This window comes from Eumetopias jubatus, unplaced genomic scaffold (assembly GCF_037043125.1).
Source record: "Eumetopias jubatus isolate StellerSeaLion01/CBP00866 unplaced genomic scaffold, mEumJub1_p1.0 scaffold_15, whole genome shotgun sequence".
NCBI classification, from domain to species: domain Eukaryota; kingdom Metazoa; phylum Chordata; class Mammalia; order Carnivora; family Otariidae; genus Eumetopias; species Eumetopias jubatus.
In genome coordinates this window covers 94,372,638-94,393,302 of record NW_028274821.1, presented here as the reverse complement: position 1 = coordinate 94,393,302, position 20,665 = coordinate 94,372,638, and the positions used below count along the sequence as shown (strand labels likewise).

At 62.3% G+C, this 20,665-nt stretch overlaps 2 protein-coding genes and 1 long non-coding RNA gene across 8 annotated transcripts; 2 read left to right on the top strand and 1 right to left on the bottom strand.

The window, feature by feature from the left end:
- Positions 1 to 66: 66 nt before the first annotated feature.
- Positions 67 to 2,799, top strand: LOC148162474 (uncharacterized). Of its 2 annotated transcripts, none has more exons than XR_015766864.1 (3): positions 67 to 480; positions 1,208 to 1,373; positions 1,842 to 2,799. It is a non-coding gene; the product is annotated as an uncharacterized LOC148162474 (long non-coding RNA). The 2 variants fall into 2 exon arrangements; XR_015766863.1 differs by having other exon boundaries at positions 1,203 to 1,373.
- UAP1L1 (UDP-N-acetylglucosamine pyrophosphorylase 1 like 1) lies at positions 825 to 11,265 on the bottom strand. 5 transcript variants are annotated; one of them, XM_028094657.2, is made up of 9 exons: positions 7,098 to 7,420; positions 6,226 to 6,430; positions 5,912 to 6,087; positions 5,427 to 5,599; positions 5,128 to 5,321; positions 4,516 to 4,656; positions 3,759 to 3,944; positions 3,101 to 3,167; positions 2,460 to 2,629 (listed from the first exon to the last, which is right to left on the bottom strand). In XM_028094657.2, exons 1-9 carry the CDS (start codon positions 7,384 to 7,386, stop codon positions 2,546 to 2,548), a joined length of 1,515 nt encoding a protein of 504 aa, XP_027950458.1. In that variant the 5' UTR covers positions 7,387 to 7,420; the 3' UTR covers positions 2,460 to 2,545. The 5 variants fall into 5 exon arrangements, with proteins under 5 accessions (XP_087875053.1, XP_087875055.1, XP_087875052.1 ...); XM_088018927.1 differs by lacking the exons at positions 3,101 to 3,167; positions 7,098 to 7,420 and adding an exon at positions 11,070 to 11,265 and having other exon boundaries at positions 825 to 2,629; XM_088018929.1 differs by lacking the exons at positions 3,101 to 3,167; positions 7,098 to 7,420 and adding an exon at positions 10,542 to 10,749 and having other exon boundaries at positions 825 to 2,629.
- Positions 11,266 to 11,417: 152 nt separating this feature from the next.
- On the top strand, positions 11,418 to 20,249 carry SAPCD2 (suppressor APC domain containing 2). Its single transcript, XM_028094553.2, has 6 exons — positions 11,418 to 12,140; positions 14,636 to 14,748; positions 15,333 to 15,479; positions 15,799 to 15,906; positions 16,018 to 16,140; positions 16,213 to 20,249. The coding sequence occupies exons 1-6, from the start codon at positions 11,558 to 11,560 to the stop codon at positions 16,339 to 16,341; spliced, it is 1,203 nt and encodes a 400-aa protein (XP_027950354.1). The 5' UTR covers positions 11,418 to 11,557; the 3' UTR covers positions 16,342 to 20,249.
- The last annotated feature ends 416 nt before the right edge of the window (positions 20,250 to 20,665 follow it).

Genomic DNA, 20,665 nt, shown 5'->3' with positions numbered 1-20,665 from the left:
CGTGACCGCACGCCCTCAGCGCTTGCCCGCCCGCGCCTGCGCACGGCTGTCCCGCCGGCGCGCCGCCTTGGCCTGGGCCCGGGGCGGTGTCCCCGGGGCCGGCCGGCGCTCCGCGGAGGCGCGGAAGGGCGGAACAGGCCCGTAGCGCCGAAGGTCTCCCCGGCTCCGGGCCCTGCCCGGAGCTTGCTGCCGCCGCACCTCGAACTCGGCCCCTGCGCGGCGCTCTGCGGGCCCGGCTCCTTGGGTGAGCCCGCCGCCCCGCAGTCCCGGCGGCAGCATTTCTGCGTGCGCGTCCTGCTCGGCACCTTGGCTAGTCGGAGCCTGCGCCAGAGAGAGCCTCGTGCGCTCCCGTCCCGTTCCCTTCTAGAGACCGCCGCCGCAGGTCTCTCCGCACACCCAGCCCCGCTGGTGGCGCCGGCCCTGCCCGAATGCCTCCTTCCCTGCACGTCCCGCTAGCAGGGAGACGGTGGGACCGGGAGGGTGAGTCACCAGCCTCCCAAGCTGAGAGTGCAGGAGCCCTCCCTTGGAGCGCTGGCTCGGGGGGCAGGATCTGGGTCCTCCCCCCCACCCCGGGTGTCCGACCCACTGGGTTGTCTCAGGCCGCCCTGAGACCCTGGCGAAGAGCTGGGCGGGAGCGCGAGGGGATTCCTGGACAGCCCAGAGCCGGAGCGGCTCGGGGTGTGGACTCTTGTTCCCTTGCATGGACAGAGCCGGGAACTCCAGGTCGTCGTTCCCACGACATGTGCTGGTCAGAAAGTGCACTCGCCAGGCCAGGGGTCAATCACGGCCTCTTGAGTTTATTGGAAATCCGCCCTCCCCCCCACCCCCACCCCCATTCTGTGGGAAATCAGAGAGTTTGGCAGTCTTTCAAAAGCCAGGGGTGTCGTGATCGGTTGTCTGGGCTTAGAGGCTCTAAAGGTAGCCCGAGGGACAGACAGCGTTGTGGGGAGGGGCCCGTGCTGCCTCTTGAGTGCCCAGTAGGCACAGGAACGCACAGCTGTGAGAAAGCACTCCGGGGCCCTCCCGACGTGCCTGGTTTGGTGGCGCCCCACGATCTTGTAAGCTGCCAGTCCCTCGGGACACGGTGAAGGGCCCCCGGGGACCTCTCTGTGCTATATTTGAAACTTGATGCAAAGCTGTAATTACTCTAAAATAAACCGTGCCCTTCAAAGCAAGCTGCTTCAGGAGTCTTTTCCACCTAGTGTAGAAAAGAGGTTTCACGGTTGCTCAGCTGTGACGGTGAGGAGCAGCGGCTGTGGGCAGGACCCTGGACCTGGACCTCCACCTTGGCGGACCCTCCTCTGTCCCGGGCCCTCTGCTTGCCTGTGGAGCAGCTGGGATAAGGGTCCTAAGGCACACGGTTCAACTCTGAGGTTTGCAAAGGGCTGGCAGAACCTGGGTGGGAGCAAAGTCCTCCCCTGGGCTTTGGGCGTGGCCCTCCCCTGCCCTCTTGCCCAGGTCAGGGTGCGTGGACGGGTCTCCCGCCCCCCGCAAGCTGCTGGGGGAATCAGCTGCACGTGAACCCGCTGTCCAGGGAACGTGCTCCCCCTGGGGAAAGCACAGCTTGCACGGGGGTGTGGGCTGCCGTGGAGGGGCTGGGGGCAGGTGGCAGGTGGCCAGGTTTGGCAGCAGGCTGCAACTCATGCCGCTGTCCACGTCAGTGGGGAGGTTGGCACCCCTCTGTTGCTTTCCGGAGGGAAAAGAAGGCACGGGGGCCCGGAGCAGCAAGGCCAGGCAGGGGCTCAGGGCCTGGGCCTGCGGGTTTCCCCCAGCCTCTGTCAGGGTGCGGGGGTGCAGCGCAGGGCTCGTGGACCCATAGGTGAGGCTGTGTCTCCCTCCAGAGAGCACGGGAGGACGTGAGCACCAAGATGTGTCGGAAGCTACTGGCAAGCTGGTCGAGGGCTGGAGCTCCCTGGCTGGTTATATTTCAGCTTGATGAACCACCACGTGAGGCCACTGGCGTTGGTGCTGCTGGTTCTTGGGGGAAGCACGTACAATTCAGCAGCCTGGACCAACCGCGGATGTGGCCGAGGAGCCGAGGCGTCTGAGGGAACTTGAGGGATCCAGCTTTAGGTGTGCAGGCTGTGTGCGGGAGGGGGGTGGTGGGAAGTTGGGGGGCTGGGCTGTGAACCCTCCCCCAGCCTCACCGCAGGTATGGTTCAGCTGCTAGAGAGGGAGGGAGGGGGCCCCACCTTAGACACAGCGCCCTGTGAGGGAGAGACACCGCCCCCCTCCCTCTCGTTGCCTCATCTGTGCATCTGCAGGAAAGCTCGAGTGGCTGGCACTCCTCAGCAAGCGGATGTGCGTGTAGGGCTAGATGTGCCATCGGTCCTCCGGGGGGGGCCTCTGTTCTGACCGAGGACGCCACACCTCTGCCTCCCGCCCAGACCCCACAGCCTGGAGCGCAGACAAGGAGCCCTCGTTGGTCCCCAGGAGCCTGGGGTCATTTCTGTCCTCGGTGCCGGTGATGGGAGGGGCCCCACCCCGGTGGAGGTACCCGTGTCCGTGCCCCTCAGGCCCCAGGGTTGGCAGTTCTGGGATTGAGTCAGAGCTGCAGAGCCCTGGCCTGGTTCTCATCCAGGATGAGTGGGGACCGGAACTCCCGGCCTTGCAGGTATTCCTCCAGACCCTGGAAACAAGAAAGTCATGATGGCCTCATATTCACCTCTCAGTCCTTAAGGGGGTACAAATTCACCTCGAGCTAGTGTGGGGTAGGGCCAGAGAGGCTTCCAGTAGCAATGGTTGGATGCCCCTTCTAGACCCAGGCTCTTATGAGACATTTGGGCAAGCTCTGGCTAGATCTTCTCAGAGGGTTGGGGCCAGCATTCCTCCCTCAGCAAGGCTCCCATAAAGTCTTCCTGGCCAGAACCCCAAACTCTGACCCCAGCTGACATCCTCCTGGCCCCCCCAAGACCTATGAGGGCCTCTTGATTCGTCACTCACCCCATGTCCCGGAAGATCCTCTGTAACTTAAACTATTTCCTTATAGGTAGACTGAGTCAGATCTCTGACTTTCTACCCCAGCACCCACTTCTCCCCAGCCCCCCCCGATCATGCATGCCCTATCCCAGAAAGCCCACGTGGGCCAGTGGGCGCTCACCTCTCCAGAGTAGGACACCAAGGGCGAGATCTCACAGATGGCGGGGGGCTCTCTGCTGCTGGGCAGGCTGCGGGAACCCGTGTGTCAGCACATGGTCCTGGGCGCGTGCCCTGCGCTGTGCTTGCTGGACCCTGCTCCCCAAGTTCTTTGTTCGGCTATACCCCCTGCCTCTGCACACTCAGCGCCCTGAGCACACTGCCCCTGCCCAAGTTACAGGCTCTTATTTGGGCAGGAAAACACCCCTCAGCCCACAGGCCCCCACACAGCACCTGGGCCGCCAGATACAGGTGTTGGCTGCAGATACCTGAGGACAGAGAAACCTCACGTCCTTTCCTTTGCCAGCCCTGAAGAGTGACCTGCCTCGCTATCTTCCAAATGTCATGGCTAGGTCTTGGTTTCAAAGCTTATGAGTGAGTTAGCAAGGGTGGCAGCCACCCAGCTCACCCCGGGCCCTGAGCTGACCTCGAGGGGCTGGGCCCCAGGCTGCAGGCAGCCGCTGTATGGCCAGGCAGGGCACCGGGCCACCTGTACTCAGCGTGGTGTGGAGCTCGAGCCCCCGCCACAGCTCAGACCGCAGCACAGCCCGCAAGGCCCTGGGGCCGGGGCCTGGAACAGGACTCCCTTGTCCTTTGGAGGGCATGCTGAGGCCCACACTCACCTGGGCAGTTCAGGGAGCCGGGCCCCATAGGCATCCAGGAAGTGGGCCCCTGCCTGCAGGGCCCAGCGGTAATGCTGCATGAGCAGGGCACACCGAGTCGTGGCGGGGTTGTCCCTGGCAGCCGAGGCAGCATTCTTCAACGGAGAGAACTCCTCCTCCCGGGACACCTCAAAGGCCACGAAGCTCCTGTGTGGAAAAGAACCAGTGACCTGAAGTCCTGGCCCAGAGGCCCCGGTCCTGGGCAGGTGAAGGCTGTGCTGGGGTTCCAATGACTAAATGGGGGTCGCCTCCGTGGAGGAGGCCCACAGGCACTGCATGCGTCTTTGCCTCTGAGGCTGCTTGAAGTCCTTCCATTCCCACCAGCCAAACGCCCAGATCCCGGGACCCCAGGGTGAGGGCCACACCCCCTGGAAGTCCCCCAGCCACCTGGCCTGGAAACAGCCTCCTAAACCCAGGCCAGGAGCAGACAGAGGGCTTAGGAGGGACAGACGGAAGGCTCAGGAGGGGCAGGGGTGTCTCCCAGGGTACAAAGCCCCAAAGATTGCGGCCACCCCAGATGCTGCCAGGCTCACACCACAGGGGCTGCTTCCTCTGGCCTTCTCCCTGAGCCTGCCTACAGCCCCTACTCCCCACTGCAAAGGGGCGCTCCCACTGTGTCCCCCGCGAGCCTCCACTTCCCGGCCCAACGAGGCCTCAGAACCCACCACCAAAACAGAGAGAGGGAAGAAGGAAAAAATAAATGACTTCTGCCACTAACTTAGCAAACTGGAACACATCAAACACAAACTTCTCCATCTTTATCCCGTTTGGTTTTATCGGCTTTACCGGATTTCCCTCCTCATCCACGTATGGGACCTTCTTCACAGCCACATGTGGCTTCAGCAAGGGCTCAAACTTGCTGGGGGCACAGGAGGACAATAGAAGGAAAGACACAGTTCAGACGGGATGGCGCTCCCGGCGGGGAGCCTGCCGTACGGGAGCCGCCGGGAGCACCATCCCCACCTCTCCGCACACCCAGCCAGGCAAGACAGCTGGTAGGAGCGCTGGCGCTGAGCCCGGTCTCCGGAAGGCACAGGCATCCCTTGCACCCCCCTCCCGGCCCGAGAGAGAGACAGGCCCCAGTGGCCACGTCCCCGCCCAGATGAAATGGCAGCTGGTAAGCCACAGGCTAAGGGGTGGTGCCTGCAGGCAACCGCCACGGCATGGCGGGGAGAGCCGGCCGACGGGGCCCCAGAGCCTCACAGACGCAGCTGCCAGGGCTCTGGGGCCCCGGGCTTGTCGAAATGCAGGGCCTTTCTGCAGCCCAACCCACAGCCCCACTTGGCTCAGGCCACTCTGGCCAGCACCCGCGGCCACCTGCAGAGCCCACCTGCTGACCATCTGGAGGAAGTCTCGGGTGAAGAAGTGGTTGCAGATGTTGCCCAGGCTGTAGAGCAGGCTCCCATCGGGCCTACGAAGCTGCGCAGTCTCGGGGCTAATCTCGCTGTACTCCACCACCTGGGGGACCCCGTCCACCTGGCACACCACACCCACGGGCTCCTCGGGGTCCGCCTTTTCCACCACCTGCAGCCAAGGCCCGGGGTGGGAAGGCTGGCTGGGGTGGGGCCAGGTGGACCGGGGGCAGGGCTGGGCGGAGGGGGCTGGGCAAGGCTGGCAGGGCGGGCTCACCTTGGCCCCACAGTCTGCACCTCGAAGCACGCAAAAACCGATGAAGACAGGGTCAGCCAGCCGCACGAGGATGTTGTCCACACAGTACACGTGCACGAACTCCACTCCCCGCCGCCCCATGTCCTCTAGAATCTGGTGGTCTGACAGTGCACAGTACAGTCCCCCATTGCCATCTGCAGAGGGAGGGACCACTCTCTGGAGGACTCCGGCGGGGCTTCAGCCATCTAGTCCCGGGCATGCTGGAGGCAGGGGAGGCCCCTGGGGCTGGACCTTGCACCTGAGGCGGCTCTCCATCACTATCCAAGTAGCCCTATGGTTGTTTCATGGGACAGATGGGGACCACGGCCCAGAGAGGAGAGGCCACTCACCTGGGACCACACAGCCTTCAGGCATACGATTCTGGCCTCTGCCACAGGCCTCCTGACCTCTAATTGGCTCCTTGTTCTAGCCAGACAGTCCTTCCCTGGCTCAGGGGTGGGGCATACCTGGGGCCATGGCAACCTTGTGTTTCTGCTCCAGGATGGCCCTGCCATCAAAGGTCACAGCAGGTAGCATGCGCTGCTCAAACATGATCACGTTGTTGGGGTCCAGGTGGAAGAAGTCATGCTCCTTGAAGAACCTGGCCGTGGGCCCCAGCGTGAACTCACTCGTCATGATGTACCTTCGAGGGGAGGCAAGGCTGAGCAGGCCAGGGTGTGACAGGGGCTGGCCCTGGGGTCCGGGTCTGGGTGTGGGACAGGGCTGGGGCTACAGGGGCCGCGGGTCATTCTGGGGACAAGACAATGCAGAGAAGGCACACCAGGGGATGGTGCAGCGGGTCCCATGGCGCTGGCCAGCAAGCTGCTCCACCCGCTGAATCCGCTCCGCCTGCAGCTGATACAGGGTCTTCTGGCTGGGCAGCCCCACCTGGTACATGCCTTTGGGGTAGGTCACGCCCAGGCGAGTGCCCTGCCCCCCGGCCAGGAGCAGCACGGCCACCTTGTTCAGGGCGATCTGGCGGAAACCTGGAGGTGCAGGGTGCCATGAGGGGGACACCTGGGGCCTGCCACACAACCCCCCCTTCACCTGAGAGCAAGCCACACCTGGGTCTAGGACTCTAAGACTTCTGAGAGCCACAGAACAGAAGCTTCCAAATAACATTCTGATCCCCTGTGGGCCAGGGCCCCACCCACGCCCCACCTTGTCCGGACCCATCGGGGTCCTGATGATGTCCTCCAGGGTTCATTCCCAGCCTGGGTCCTTCAGAAGGAACACCAGGTCAGGCTGGTCAGAGCAGTGCAGTGGGGGCCCTGGGCAGGCTTCCCTCCAGGAGCACCTGCCTCACCTGTGCGGCCAAGAGTGCACCTGGGCCAGCGCTGATGTGAAAGGGAGCGAGTGCAACTGTGCAAGGGTTCCCCGCGGTCAATACGCCTGCGGGCTGGGCTGCTGGCTAGACAGGAGCACCTGCACAAAGCACTCTCTCTCCCGAGGGCAAGCCGCCTGGGGACGGCTACCACCTCGGCAGCGTTTGGAGCCCCACCGCCCAGTCGCGAGCTGCGAGTGAAAGGGCACTCCACAAAGCAGTGAGGCACGCTTGACTCCTCCCAGTACAACCTCTCCTATCCCCCAACTTGGGGCCAGACCCTCTCCGCCGGCCAGGCCCACGCCGTCCGGGACCCCCGCCCCGCCTACCTTCCTCCTCCCAGAGCCGCCGCATCTCCGGGTCGCACCGGGCCGCGCTGCCCACGCACTCGGGGGGCAGGGGCCGCAGGCGCGCGGCCAGGTCGGGCGGCGGGCCCGGGGGGTGCGCGCAGGCTGCAGCCGCGCGCCGGCAGTGCTCGCTCAGCGCCTCCGGCTGCAGCGCCCCCAGCTCCGCCAGGAGGGCGGCGCGTGGCCCCGGCGCCAGCTCGGCGCAGAAGCGCAGCAGGTGTTCCTGGCCAGCGCGCTGCAGCCGGGCGCGTACCTCCCGCTCCGAGGCCATGTCGCCGCTGTCGGCCGCGCGGGTACTCGTGACCGGCGCGCTCCTACGGGCGTCACGGGACCCAGCGGGCGGTGACGACCCCAGAGAGGCGGGACCAGGGCGCCCCGCCTCGACCCCGCCTCCGAGTGCCCCGCCCCTCTCCGGCCCTGACCCCGCCCCTGTCCGCTCGGCCGCGGCCGGCGAGCTCTGGGGTCTCGCCCGCCGCAGGACACGGAGGGGCCGAGTCAGGGCGCCGGGACGCCTGGGGCATAGGGGCCCGGGGCGCCCCGAGTCGGGAAGCCCCCTCACGGGATCTGCGACGCCCCTGGCCCGGGCACGTGAGGACTGACTTCAGCTCTAACGCACCCCCTTCTGGACCCACAGCCCTGACGGTCAGGACACCTGAGGGGGAGGCTAGGGTCTGTCCCTGCATGTGGCCATTTGCACTGACCAAGACTCTTGGCGGCTGGGCTGGGAAGGATAGAGCCAGATCAGCAGTAGGGTCAGGCGTCTGGATGCCAGCAAGGACCCCCAAGAAGGCCACCCTGCATCCTTGAGGGCTTCCTCCTTCACATCCCTCCTCCTCATTGCCATGTAACCAGAACCGCTCAGGAGCAGCCCTTCGCCCTGCCATGTTATATTAACTATCAGAGTTTAATATATCTTGCCGTTTATTTAAAAATATATAGATCAATAGATATAGATACCCTGCTGTTTATAAACTCCCTCATGAAAAATAGTGAGTAGCTTTGGCCATTTTGGGACAAAGCTTTCTTCTAGAAATTAGTTTTATTAAGTCTAAAAGTAATACATGCTCAAGGGTAAAACAAATTCAAATGGCACTTTGGGACCTGAAAGGAAAAATATCATCTCTCTCAGGCCTGCCCCAGCTAACCTCTGTTAAGGCAATTGTATCTCTTTGCAGGCAGGTTCTGCACAGAGACTCCCACACACCCCCTTCCTGGGTTAGGAAGCAGAGCTTCCCACCACCCCCTGGGGGCCCACTCTAAGTCCTGGTGGACCTGAAAGAAGATATCTTCCAAGAGTAGCCTTAGATCTGCCACAGGGCCTTTGCACTTGCTGTTCCTCCTGCCTGGACTACTCTTTCCGAGAAAGTGACCTCCTGCCCCACTTTGCCAGGTCTCTATTCATGTGTTGCCTCCTTGCGTAGACCCTCCTGGGTCATGCTGGCTCAGAGAGCACCCTCCCATTCGTCTCTGTTCCTTCTTGCCTTTCTGCATTCTCTGCTGCCCGGCTCCCCCAAGGAAAGGAAACTCCAGGAGAGCTGGAGGTAGTTTGGTTCACTGCTCTGCCCCATCACCTTAGATCATTGCCCAGCACATGGTAGGTACTCAGTAAATGTTTGTTGAATGAATGAGTGAGTGTTGGATCCCACACCTAGCTCAGTGACTGGGCCACATCAAGTGTTCAGGGACTGCTTGCTGGATGAGCGAATGAATGTATGAATGGTCTGCTTCAATCATTTGTGGTAGTTGAAGGGTACATGTTAGAGACAGAGGGTGTGCATGGAAGGTAGGGAGCCCAGAAGCAGAGTGGGCTCCACACCCCAGGCCAGAGTCCATGGGAACTCTCACCCTCTGCACATGTGCCCTTGAAGGCAGGTGTCACATGAACTCAGAGTTCATCTCAGAGTGACCCCCAAATCTCGCTTAAAGATGGGGGCTGGGGCTATCAGAAGGGTTTGGACAGTTGAGGCTGGGTAGCCAGAGGCACCTGAGGGGCAAGAGAAGGAGAGCTGGCCCACCTGGGCAGACGGCTGGGGGTGTCGGCGAGGGAGAAGTGAGCACCAAGCTCCTGGACAACCTGGCAAAGGCAGGCTTGTGACCCAGGAATCACCTTTCTTGTGCCCTAGGGCTTCATCCAGAGGGTTCAGGGGAGCCAGGGTCCAGAGGCCAGCATGGGTCCCCGGTTGTTACTACAGGATGGAGACCAGAGAACCTGGAACAGGCACAGTGACTATGTGAGGCTGGGGACAGAGGGCCCCACCATCCACCTCCAGGGAGCTCCAAGCTGGCACAGTGAGAACATAATTACAACTGGGGCTGGCACCTCAAAAACCACAGGGGCCCCACTTGGTCTGGGGCTCTGGGAGGCCCCTGGGGGTGACAGCAACACTGAAAGGTACAGAGCTGGGAAAGTGTTGGACCAGGCTGGAAAATGCGGTAGAAGGAGGAAGTGGTCAGAATTCAGGACAGGAAGTACAGGGGACCACGCCTTAGTCCCACACCCAGAGCTGGTACCGACTCCAGTGTCTTCATACCTTCCACCAGTGCCTAGCCAGGGAAGCCCACCAGGAAGCCCACAGACCGCGGGCCTCCTCCCCCACGGTTCCTGATGCTCTGAGAAGGCCTTGTTCTCTCTCTGTGGTGGGCTCAGGTTCACAGGGGCCTGGCCTGGGTGCCGCTGTCCTGAGCTGTAGCAGCATGGCTTGCTGCTGCTGGCCACTGGCACGAACCCCCACGGAGCTGTCTCCAGGCCTCCCCATCCCACCCAAGGGTGGCGTTTCCACAGGATGAGGCTTCCCATGTGTGGGCCACCCACTAAGCCTCCACTGTGGGCCAGACTCATGCTAGGCCGTGGGGCAGCCCTGTCCTGCTTCCAGAAAGCACAGGGAGGGACTCATGGGGACGGAAGCACCATCACTAGAAGGCAGCCTCATGCTTTGAAGATCAGGACTACAGCTTCCAAGGTGTGGGTCAGGTACCTGAGTGGAGTTTCAAAGGATGCAGAGGGGTCAGCCCGGAGCAGACAGGCAAAGGTGTTCCTGGTGGGAGAGCTACCACGTGCAAGGGCCCAAGGTGAGGGACTGCTGGGTACCCTAAGGATGAGGGACGGGGCCGGGTGTGCTGGAAGGGGGGTAGGAGGGCAGGAGGGCTGCAGGACAAACGGCTTGAATGCTGGGACTTTGGTCCTGCCACTAAAGGGAAGGCGGGGATGGGTCAGGCTCCGTGGGGAAACACCAGGCTCACAGCTTTCTAGGTCTTTCCAAAATTCCTTACCACAAGGGAGCCCCAACTTTGAGGGATATGAAATTAATAAAGGGAAGCCTCATTTAGAATGGAGTCAGGAAGCCCTGACTCGGGGAACTCTCCCGAACATAGCACCTGTCCCAGCTGACCTCACATTCCTGGGCAGGAAGAAATTCATTTTACTACCCTAACAGGAGGAAGTTCTCTTCTTGAAGAGACAGGGGGCTAAGCTCCAGCCCCCTCCCAGACTGGCCAGACGGAAGGACGGGATCCTGGCTGGAAATGAAGCAGGGGCCGCTGGGGACACAGGGCTGCCGCTGGCCTGCAGAGGCTGTGAGAGTCAGGGAGCCGCTGCAGGAAGTGTCCAGCCAGAGGAAGAGGCTGGAGCAGAGGGCTGTGGAAGCAGAGGAGAGCGGGTCACCAGATGGGGATCTGGGGATACAGGAAAAAGTGGCTTTGTCCTGCAGTAGGCAGGAAAGGCCAGGCCGTCCCCAGGGACAAGGGGAGGAGCCAGCAGCACTGCGGACAGAGAGGCCTCTGTGACGGGAAGCGCCCATCTGGCTGGAGCCCACAGTCCTCTTGGGACTTTCCCGGTAAATGGGCCCCAGAGTCGGGGTGCCTGGGCCAGGGGACCCCGAGTAGGGGGCGAAGAGTCCCCAGGGGAGCCAGGAGGGGAAGGTGAATCCCTGGAGGAGGTGTGCTCCCCATCCTTACCCCCACGAGGCCACAGGAGACAGGTTTTCCGTAGGGCCCCAGGCCCCGCCCCTCGGAGAGGGCCGAACCGCGGCGAGAGGGCTGCGGGTGGCGGGGAGAGCTGAAAGGGGTCCGCTCGGGGCTCTCTCCCCGACCCGCGAGGCCCAGGGGGGCCGAGTTGCGGGACCCCGCCCCCGCCCCACGCTGGTCCCGGGCCTCTGCGCATCCCCGGCCGCAGCCGGCACGGCGGCGGGAGCGCGCGGGGCGGGGTCCTCGGCGGAAAATCAAACCGGGCTGGCGGCCTCTCAGCCAATCCGGGAGCAGACGGGCCGGCTTCGGCCAATGGCCGCCGCGAATGCTAATGAGCGCTGACGCCACGAGGAGGGCCCATTCAAAAAGTCGCAGCTATTGTCGCGGCGCGTTGCGCGCGCCGCCTGGGCCCCGCCGTCGGGCCGCGCGGGGACCGAGCCGGGGACGGAGCCGGGGACTGAGCCCGGCGGCGGCCGCGCATGGCCGGAGCCGCCATGGCCGAGCCGGGCCGCGGGCTCCCCCCCGCGCCCGGCACCGAGGGGCTGCCGCGCGCCTTTCTGCAGAGCCTGCGCACCCTCTTCGACATCCTGGACGACCGGCGGCGCGGCTGCGTGCACCTGCGCGAGATCGAGTCCCGCTGGCAGGGCGCGGACGCGCGCGAGTTACCCCGCGGCGTGCTCGAGGGCCTGCGCCAGGTGGCCCCGGCCAGCGGCTACCTGACCTTCGAGCGCTTCGTGGCTGGCCTGCGCACCTCGCTGCTGAGCGCCGACGGCGGCCCGCGGGGCCAGGCCCGCGCCCCCGCCCGGGGAGGCTGCCCGGCGCGGCCCGGGGGTCAGCAGCCGCCGCCGCCGACGCGCCTGGTGTTCGCGCCGGCCGACGAGCCGCGGACCGTCCTGGAGAGGAAGCCCCTACCCCTGGGCTCGCGGCCCCCGCCGACCGTCCCCGGCGGCGCGTCCCGGAGCCTGGAGAAGCTGTGCGGGCCAGCAGAGGCAGCGCCGGGTTCCGCGGAGCCCGAGCGGCCCCAGGTCGCGGCGCTGGAGCGGAGCCCGAGCGCAGACTCTGGTGAGTGCGGGGCGGCTTCCAGCCCCGCTTCATAGCTGTCGGCGCCCCCCCCCCATCCCTGCGACCTGCGCCTCAGGCCAGGCGCCTCTCCTACAGCGGGGGACGGGGGCGGGCAGCTCTAAGTGGCCCCAAGGGCCGTCAGCGCCTAGAGGGAAGGGGCCCTCTTGCCTTCCCCGGTGTGCTCCGGGGCCGGAGGCAGGCCAACCCCTCCCCCGCCACCGTGGGAGGCTGCCAGGGCCAAGGGGCGGGTGGGTGACTCCAAACTCCACCAGGAAGTCGCCCTACCCGGACTGAGCTGAGCACTGGGGATTCCTGCCCCACACCTGGGGACACTAAGGCTCTCAGTCGCATCTCTGATAACAGCCTAGGCAGAGGAGTTTCCCTCTAGTTCAGAGGAGAGAGGCTACCCTGACTGAGAGGGGCCCTCTCTGCCTTTTTGGGTGCTTAGTTTGGCAGCTCCACCAAGAGGGCTGGGCCCACTGCCGCCACCACTGAGGCAGGTGGAGGTGTCCCAGGAGGACCTGGCCTGGTTGCCAGGAAAAGTCAAGTGGTGGGTGGGTGGGTCTCCAGCCCAATCTTCAAGGCCTACCGGGCTGACACCAGGGGGAGACCCAGATGCAGCCCCCCGTGGATGGTCAGCTGGGTCCTTGCCTGGCTTCCAGTCCAGTTGGCATGGCAGTGACAGGAGATGGCTGAACGACCCCTGTGGGCCCCTCTAGTGTCTGCTCTGGGAATAGCACCTGCATTATGGATGGGGGCCGGGTCCAAACCCCTCAGGGCATTCAGCCTGCATGCCTGCACCCCCTGGGCACCCCTCTGAGGATAGACGCAGGGCTGGGCAGGTGGCTAGTGCTCCCCATGGGGCAGCTTTAGGCTCAGGCCAGCCTCTCACTTGTCACCTTTACAAGCAGAGGCCCAGACAAGAGGCATGGCATGTGTGTGGGGTGCCAAATCTGGAGCTCCAAGATCCCCCGGCTTCCCAGGAAGGGAAAGCCCCCATACCACACAGAGCCCCCCACCCCAGAGATCCAGGTCCCCCTTCTTTGGCCCGGTTGGAGCTCAGTGCACCCAGGCCTGCCCTGGCCCAGTGGGTACAGGCTGCTAGCTCGGGCCCAGACGGGGACAGGGCTCCCTGCGCCTGCTGGTCATCCAACTGAACACCCAGTGTGCTGTCATCCGGGAATCTGGGAGCTGCCCCCAGACCAAGCCCAGGTGTTCTGGGTTTGTTCCCTGCCCCCCAGCCTCCCTCTGCTGTATCTTCTCTGCCAGCCACGTAGCACAGGCAGGTTGAGACGCGATCACTGGGCTGGCTTGGAGCCTGTCCGCTAGGGCTGGCTGGAGGCCTGCCCTGCCACCTGGTGCCAAACCTGTGGACATGTCCGGGGCATAGCCTGTGAGGCTGAGCCTGGCGTGGGGGATAGGGCTAGGAGCCAGTGCCAGGGGCATAGCCTGTGAGGCTGAGCCTGGCGTGGGGGATAGGGCTAGGAGCCAGTGCCAGGGGCATAGCCTGTGAGGCTGAGCCTGGCGTGGGGGATAGGGCTAGGAGCCAGTGCCAGGGGCATAGCCTGTGAGGCTGAGCCTGGCGTGGGGGATAGGGCTAGGAGCCAGTGCCAGGGGCATAGCCTGTGAGGCTGAGCCTGGCGTGGGGGATAGGGCTAGGAGCCAGTGCCAGGGGCATAGCCTGTGAGGCTGAGCCTGGCGTGGGGGATAGGGCTAGGAGCCAGGGGAAGGCAATTCCCTCCACACCTGCACCCCTCTCCTCCCCTCTTGCCCTGCATACACTCCCCATCCCCCAAGGAAGCCAGCTGGCCCCGCTGGCTGTTCACCCCTAAGCCGACTCCGCTACAGGTGGATGCCTGAGCCATGGAAATTCCTAAGTTATGTGCTGAGCACAGTGTTTGCACGTATGTGTGGGCCCAACTTTGTTCTATCCTTCCCGGGAAAAGTTAGGTCTGGGCCACCTGTGCCCTCACATTTCACCTGCCCCAACTCCTGCCACCCTTAAAGGCCCCGGCAGACAGGGAGAGAGAAGCAAGGAAGCCTGGGGCCCTGCTCACTCACCCTATTCCTAGCAGCCTTTGAGCCCCTGCGGTGTACCCAAAGTGCTCTGGGCATGGGGGATGCTTAGACAAACTGGGTAAAGCCCTTGCCCTCGGGGCGCTCATGCTGGGGCACACGCATTTGTGTCGTGTGTGCAAACATTGCAGCCTCAAGGGCCAGACAGCCCTCCCCAAGATAGGGGTAAGGCGAGTTTGTGGGGGTCAAGTGGGGAACCAGACCCCACAGAGACCAGGTGTGGGCAGGGCTAGCCGGTTGCCCACGCCCCTGGAATGGGTTGAGATGGGGCGGATCCATGCAGAGGCTCCGAACTGCCCATGACCCCAGAGGCATGTTGGCCTGGACACCCAGCTTTGCATTGCCTGGCTTGGAGTGGGGGGTACTGAGCTTGACTAGGCAGGCCTGGAAATGAGCCAGGGCCTTGCCTCTCTCTGCAGGTGCACTGGCCTGCAGGCCCCGGGAGCTTGGCGTGGGTGATGCCCAGCGGGCCCCCCGTGCCCGAGGGGAACGTCGCAGACATACCATCACCAGCGGTGTGGACTGTGACCTGGTGAGTGAGGGCTCTGGGCGATTCTCCATCTTGCCTGGGATTGCACTTGGCCCCCACGCTTGGTCTCCTGACCACCCCTCCGCCTGGGAGGTAGCAGCCAAAGCTGGGTCCTGGGGGCTGGAATGTCAGTTAATTACAAACATGTCTCCCCATGCGGGCTTGAACCCACTTGAGGGATGGCTCAGGGCCAGATGAAGAAGTCCATTAGAAAGAAGCAGCCTGGGTGTGCCGAAGCATGTGCAGTGGGCACAGCCCCTCCCCAGAACGGCCCCGCACCAGCCAGCTTCATGAAGACTCCCCTTCGCCGGGTTAGCCCGGCTCACCGGCTGCGTGTGCACACCGCTTGCCCGAAGGGGAGCTGCTGAGCTGGGGAGTGTTGCCTGTGCTCCCCAGGGGAAGCCTGTGTGGAGGGGCCGAGGGAGGGCCGTGTTCTGTGGGGGCTGTGCTTCCCGGCACGGGTGCGGGCAGGTCGGTGCCGGCGTGGGGTGGTCTGTGGGCCGTGGTACCTCACGCACACACGGAGGCCCGCGCAGGCGTGCACGGTCTGCGTGCTCACTCGCACGTGTGCCCCCCACACGGGGCAGCTGAAGCAGATGCGGGAGCTGGAGCAGGAGAAGGAGGTGCTGCTGCAAGGTCTTGAGTTGATGGCGCAGGGCCGTGACTGGTACCAGCAACAGCTGCAGCGCGTGCAGGAGCGCCAGCGCCGTCTGGGCCAGAGCAGGGCCAGCACGGTGAGTGACGCCGCCCAAGGCTGGGCTGTCCCCGTCCCTAGACACAGCAAGCACCCCCCCAAGCCCAGGCACCCCAGGGCGGCACAGGATGGCCCTATTCCAGGGCACATTCCCTCCCCAGGGTGCTGGGACCCCCCCCACACACACACACACGCCCTAGGGCAGAATCCCCCGCCGGCAACACCGAGGGCTCCCTGCCTGCTCTAAGCAGTAATGTGGGGGGCAGAAGCGCCACCTGTGAGGACCCCCCTCAAGGCACGGTGGCTGATCTTTGGCTGGTCCTGCTCGCTGACCGTCCCCTTTCCTGCTCTCCTCCCAGGACTTTGGCAGTGAGGGGAGCCCCCTCCCACTGGGCCGGCTGCTACCCAAGGTACAGGAGGTGGCCCGGCGCCTGGGGGAGCTGCTGGCTGCAGCCTGTGCCGGCAGGGTGAGTGCCCCCAGGCCGCCCAGCCCCCGCAGAGGGCCCGTGCCCAGCGTGGTGCCATCCCTCACCCTGTGCCTGGGAACGCCGGGCCTGCCTGACCATGCCCTCCCGTAGGCTCTGCCTTCATTGTCCTCGGGGCCCCCGTGCCCGGCCCCGGCCCCCGCCTCGCCCTCAGCCCCAGGCTGGCAGCAGCAGACCATCCTCATGCTGAAAGAGCAGAACCGGCTCCTCACCCAGGTGAGGAGCAGGGAGGGGTCGGGGTGGGGGCCGGAGGCCTGGTGGGTGCTGACCGACCTCCCGCCTGCCCAGGAGGTGACCAGCAAGAGTGAGCGTATCACGCGACTGGAGCAGGAAAAATCTGCCCTCATCAAGCAGCTGTTTGAAGCGCGCGCCCTCAGCCAGCAGGATGCCGGGCCCTTGGACTCCACCTTCATCTAGCTGGCCGTGGGCATGGACACAGCCCTTAGGGCCTGGCCTGGCCTGGCCGTCAGCCTGGCAGGTACCTCTTCGAGCCCCACTTAGGCTGAAGACCACCTGACTGGCCTGGACACAGGTTTCTTCCTCTCTTGCATTCTGGGCTCCCCCAGCCCCCCCAGCCCCCCCAGCCCCAGGTGGAGCCAGCGGGTGGGCTGTGGCCAGAATGTGCTGTGGCCCCGGACACGGACTGGGCCCTAGCCTTGGGGGGCTAGACCGGGGTGGGGCCTCATTATGCTAACATAGCCTGAAGCTGCTACCGCCATTGTCAGTGGGCGGTGGGGGCTCCTCATGTTTACCAGATCTCAGGCAGCTCTGGGCAGGCGGTTACACGGGCCTGTCCTCTGACCTGGGGCCTCCAGGGAAAGGTACCGGTCCCACGAGGCTGCACGTCCGGCTGCGGCCAGCAGAGGGTGCCTCGTGCACGACAGCCGGAGCCGCCCGGCAGCGCCCACTGTGAGGTCTTCCCCCGGGAGGGCTCTGTCCCCACAAGAGATGTCATCATGGGTCCCCCAGGTGGGCCCCCCAAGGTTCCTTGTAGGCCACGCGCCCCCATCAGGGCCTACTCCACATGATTCAAGGTTCCCACAGGTGTAGGGACCCCTCCACACCCTCCCTGTCCGCCACCCCCCCAGCTCGGCGTCAGACTCCGGCTGGCTCAGCCACACAGAGCAGGAAAGCCACGGGGTCCAGGAAGAGACGAGGCAGGGTCCTTGTCAGGGACAACTCCCCACCCCTACACCAGGCCTGCCCCGAACGGGGAGCCTCCACCCCGGAGGGGCCTCGTGACGGATGCCGCCATCCCCACAAGGACTTGCGTCCCACACTGAGGACATGACATCACCGCTGGGTTGTGCGGTGGCGGGGGAGGGCCCAGGCATGGGCTGTGAGACCCCATCAACCAGGAGAGTTTGGGCACGTGGACTCCCACAACCCTGGAGGGTGCCAGCGGCAGAGGAGAGGTCCGGGGTGAGGGCGGCTGGGTGCCCCCTCTGCCCCAGCTCTGAGCTTCCCACGCTGGACTTGCAGACAGTGAGGGGGATTGTCCTGGGTCAGGCCCGAATCTGCCCAGCATGCAAGCCGCCCTCCTCGGGAGGGTGGGGTGGCCCAAGACCCCCCAGGTCTAGACCCACGCAGGCTCTGTGGGAGGGGAGCCAAGAGGGGAATGGGGTCTTGAAGAGTAAGATAGGGCCCCCAGCACCCCCTGGGACATGCAGGGCAGTGGCCAGCGCAGGAGAAGTCCTCCCGATTGAGAGCTTGGGACCTACCCACCAGGAGCTCTTGGATCTGCTCTCCCTCGCTTCCGTCCCACGACCAGTCCCTCACACCTGACTCTGAGTCCACCCTCTCGCTGGGAGTCTGCTCACAGCTTCTCCAAACGCAACCCGTGACATTTCCAAAACTGAAACTGTACCCCCCCCCCACTCTTGATCCTCCCATGATCCTATTGCTCAGGGCAGCCCCTGGGCTGAGCCTCCACAGCCTTTCCCAGGCCCTGCCAGTAGCTGGGCTGCAGCTGGACAGCCAGCCTCCCACCTCTGGTCTTTGCAAACGGTGTTCCATCTCCTAGAACACCCCCTCCCTGCTTCACCTTGCTCACCCCTGCCCAGCCCCCCACGACAGAGCAAAGGGATCTGAGGAAGCCATTACAGTGGAAGAGGCAGCGGTGTCCCCTGGGGTGTCTGCCCCGCCTGGAGGTTCTGCATTCCCTCTGCTGTCTTCACATGAGACAACGCGGTGTCCGCCCCAGCTGCCTTTCACCAGGAGACCTTCCGCGGGAAGCCCCCCTTCACTGTGAGATGAGCTGGCTACACGGAAGGCAACTCAGGGATGGAACCCCCCTTGTCCTCGGTGCTCTACCCAGGGTGTAAACACATGTCCTCTTTGTTTGCAGTCTGAAACCAGGCTACCTGTGGGTCCTAGACTCCTCCAGGGAAGAAGTTTAAGTGGCCCCAGGTTGGCAGGTGGCAGAAGCAGACACATCCTCTGCAAACCACTAGTGACGTTTGGGGCTGAGTAAGTCGGGGGCGGGGGGTGCTGTCTTACGGTGTGATGTTGATGACGTCCCTGGCTTCTGTTCACACCCTCAGTTGTGACAACTAAAATGTCTCAAGAGGTTGCCAGATGTCCCAGGGGTGGTGGTGGTAGAAACATCATCCCTGATTGAGAATCACTGCTCCAGTGATTTCATGTAGGCCAAGTCCCAAGGAAAATGAGCATCTCTATGTTAAAAAGCTTTTTCACACGCACCAGGAGTGCACCCACCACAAGAGCCAGCAGAAAGAACAGATTCTGCAAAAATTTCAGATACTGGAATTATCAGAGAATATACAATAACTTTTACATGTCTAAAGAAAAGATTCTTGAAAATATAAACAAGGAATAGTCTTTATAGTTTCTTGTTCTGTGAAAGCATAAGCTTTTAGTCTATAAAGATGAGCAATAAAGCATGAAAAAGCAAACAACCTATAGAAATAAAATTGAAATGAGAACCTCAAATGGACTAAGCTTCCGATGAAAATTTTCAGCTGGAGAATAAGTGGACCAGAAGAGCTTAGGAAGTGATCCAGAACACAGCTCAGGGAGTCAGAACGAGAGGCCAGGGTCACTCATCTGGTTGCATTTCCTAGAGGAGGACAAGGAAGGAGGGGCTATATGATGATAAACTGGTTTTAAGTTTTCCAGAATTGTCTAAAAAACCTCCGTTCCCTGATCCAGAAATCCCAGCAAATGCCAGCCAGGCTGAATAGGAAGAAAGGCACATTCTCCCTCGCAAGATCATGAAAGAATCCAGGGAGGAAAGCAGTTGCCTACCAGGGAGCTCATGAGAGGCCGGGGGAGAGGAAGGCGATGGCCAAGGCAACGTAACCACCAACCCACAAGGCCAGACCCAGGGAAACCCTTTCGAGAATGAGGGTAACATAAATAAAAACATTTCCTCCCCCCACAGCCCGAAATGTGAGTTTACCACCCACGGGACTTCACTAAAGGAAATTCTGGAGGAAGGACTTCAGAAAAAAGGCAGAAGTCAAGAAGGAACCCTAAGTCAGGGTGAGCTATATTGCTGCAGAATGAATTAACTTGAGACTCAGTGGTTTAAAGCAACAGGTCTTTTCTTGCTGTTTCTGTGGGTGAGGGGCTCGGGAGCAGTCGCACTAGACAGTCCGGCTTGGAATGTCCTGTGGCCGCAGGTGAGGTGTCTGCTGGGGCCGCCGTCTCCAAAGGGCCGGCTTCCAGAATGGCGCCTTCGTGGGGCAGCTGGTAGAGCACCTGGATTCCTTGTCTCCGTGTCCTCGCTGCACTCCATCTGCTTCCCTAGAGCAGATGACCCGAGAGTGCCTCTGCGAGGACCTCGGCTCAGGAGTCACTGAGTCACAGCCTCACTTCTGTCTTACCTCTGATGCTTAGAAGCCAGTCCTCAAGGGGTGTAGGAGGGGAATCGGGCACCACCTTTTCAAGGAAGGAGAATCAAATAATCTGTGGACGTATTTTAAAGCAAATCAAAATGCATCATTAAATCTAAGCAAACACGGACTATATACACAGTAGTGGTAATAATCGTGCTAATGGGGGACCCAGGAGATCATGTGGTGGGGAGACAAGCTGAGGCATTCTTAGTGCTCGAATTAATTGTTCATAAGAAGGGAAAAGACACTCACTTTAGATTTCGTTAAGTATGCGTATTAAAATAACTAGGAGAGTCAGGTAAAATAGTGGTTATCCAGCATACACCTTCCCAAGAACGGAGGGGCAGGGGGTTGGGTGAGAAGAGGAAAAAGTTCAGTCTTCAGAGAGAAAAACATGGGGCGCCTGGGCGGCTCAGCCGTTAAGCGTCTGCCTTCGGCTCAGGTCATGGTCCCGGGGTCCTGGGATCGAGCCCCGCATCGGGCTCCCTGCTCCGCGGGAAGCCTGCTTCTCCCTCTCCCACTCCCCTTGCTTGTGTTCCCTCTCTCACTGTCTCTCTCTGTCAAATAAATAAATAATAATAAAAACTTAAAAAAAAAGAGAAAAATACAATAAGGTGATGGAGATACGTTGGTAATCACAACGTGTGTGAGTGGACTCAACTCTTTTTTTAAATTTAAATTCAGTTAATTAACACAGTGTGTTATTGGTTTCAGCAGTAGAGGTCAGTGATTCGTCAGTTGCATGTAACACCCAGTGCTCATGACATCACGTGCCCTCTTAATGCCCATCACCCGGTTACCCCATCCCCCACCCACCTCCCCTCCGGGAACCCTCAGTTTGTTTCCTTTTTTTTTTTTTAAGATTTTATTTATTCATTTTT

Bases quoted from the DNA above. Each gene is read 5' to 3' on its own strand.
- UAP1L1 (XM_088018926.1), bottom strand. From the start codon at position 7,386: ATGGCCTCGGAGCGGGAGGTACGCGCCCGGCTGCAGCGCGCTGGCCAG. The intron at 3,945-4,515 runs GTTAGTGGCAGA...TTTTCCACACAG, and splicing joins GATGTGTTCCAGTTTGCTAA to GAGCTTCGTGGCCTTTGAGG. The intron at 2,630-3,758 runs GTGAGTGTGGGC...TCTTGTTTCCAG, and splicing joins CGGCTCCCTGAACTGCCCAG to GGTCTGGAGGAATACCTGCA.
- SAPCD2 (XM_028094553.2), top strand. From the start codon at position 11,558: ATGGCCGGAGCCGCCATGGCCGAGCCGGGCCGCGGGCTCCCCCCCGCG. The intron at 12,141-14,635 runs GTGAGTGCGGGG...CTCTCTCTGCAG, and splicing joins GAGCCCGAGCGCAGACTCTG to GTGCACTGGCCTGCAGGCCC. The intron at 14,749-15,332 runs GTGAGTGAGGGC...CACACGGGGCAG, and splicing joins GCGGTGTGGACTGTGACCTG to CTGAAGCAGATGCGGGAGCT.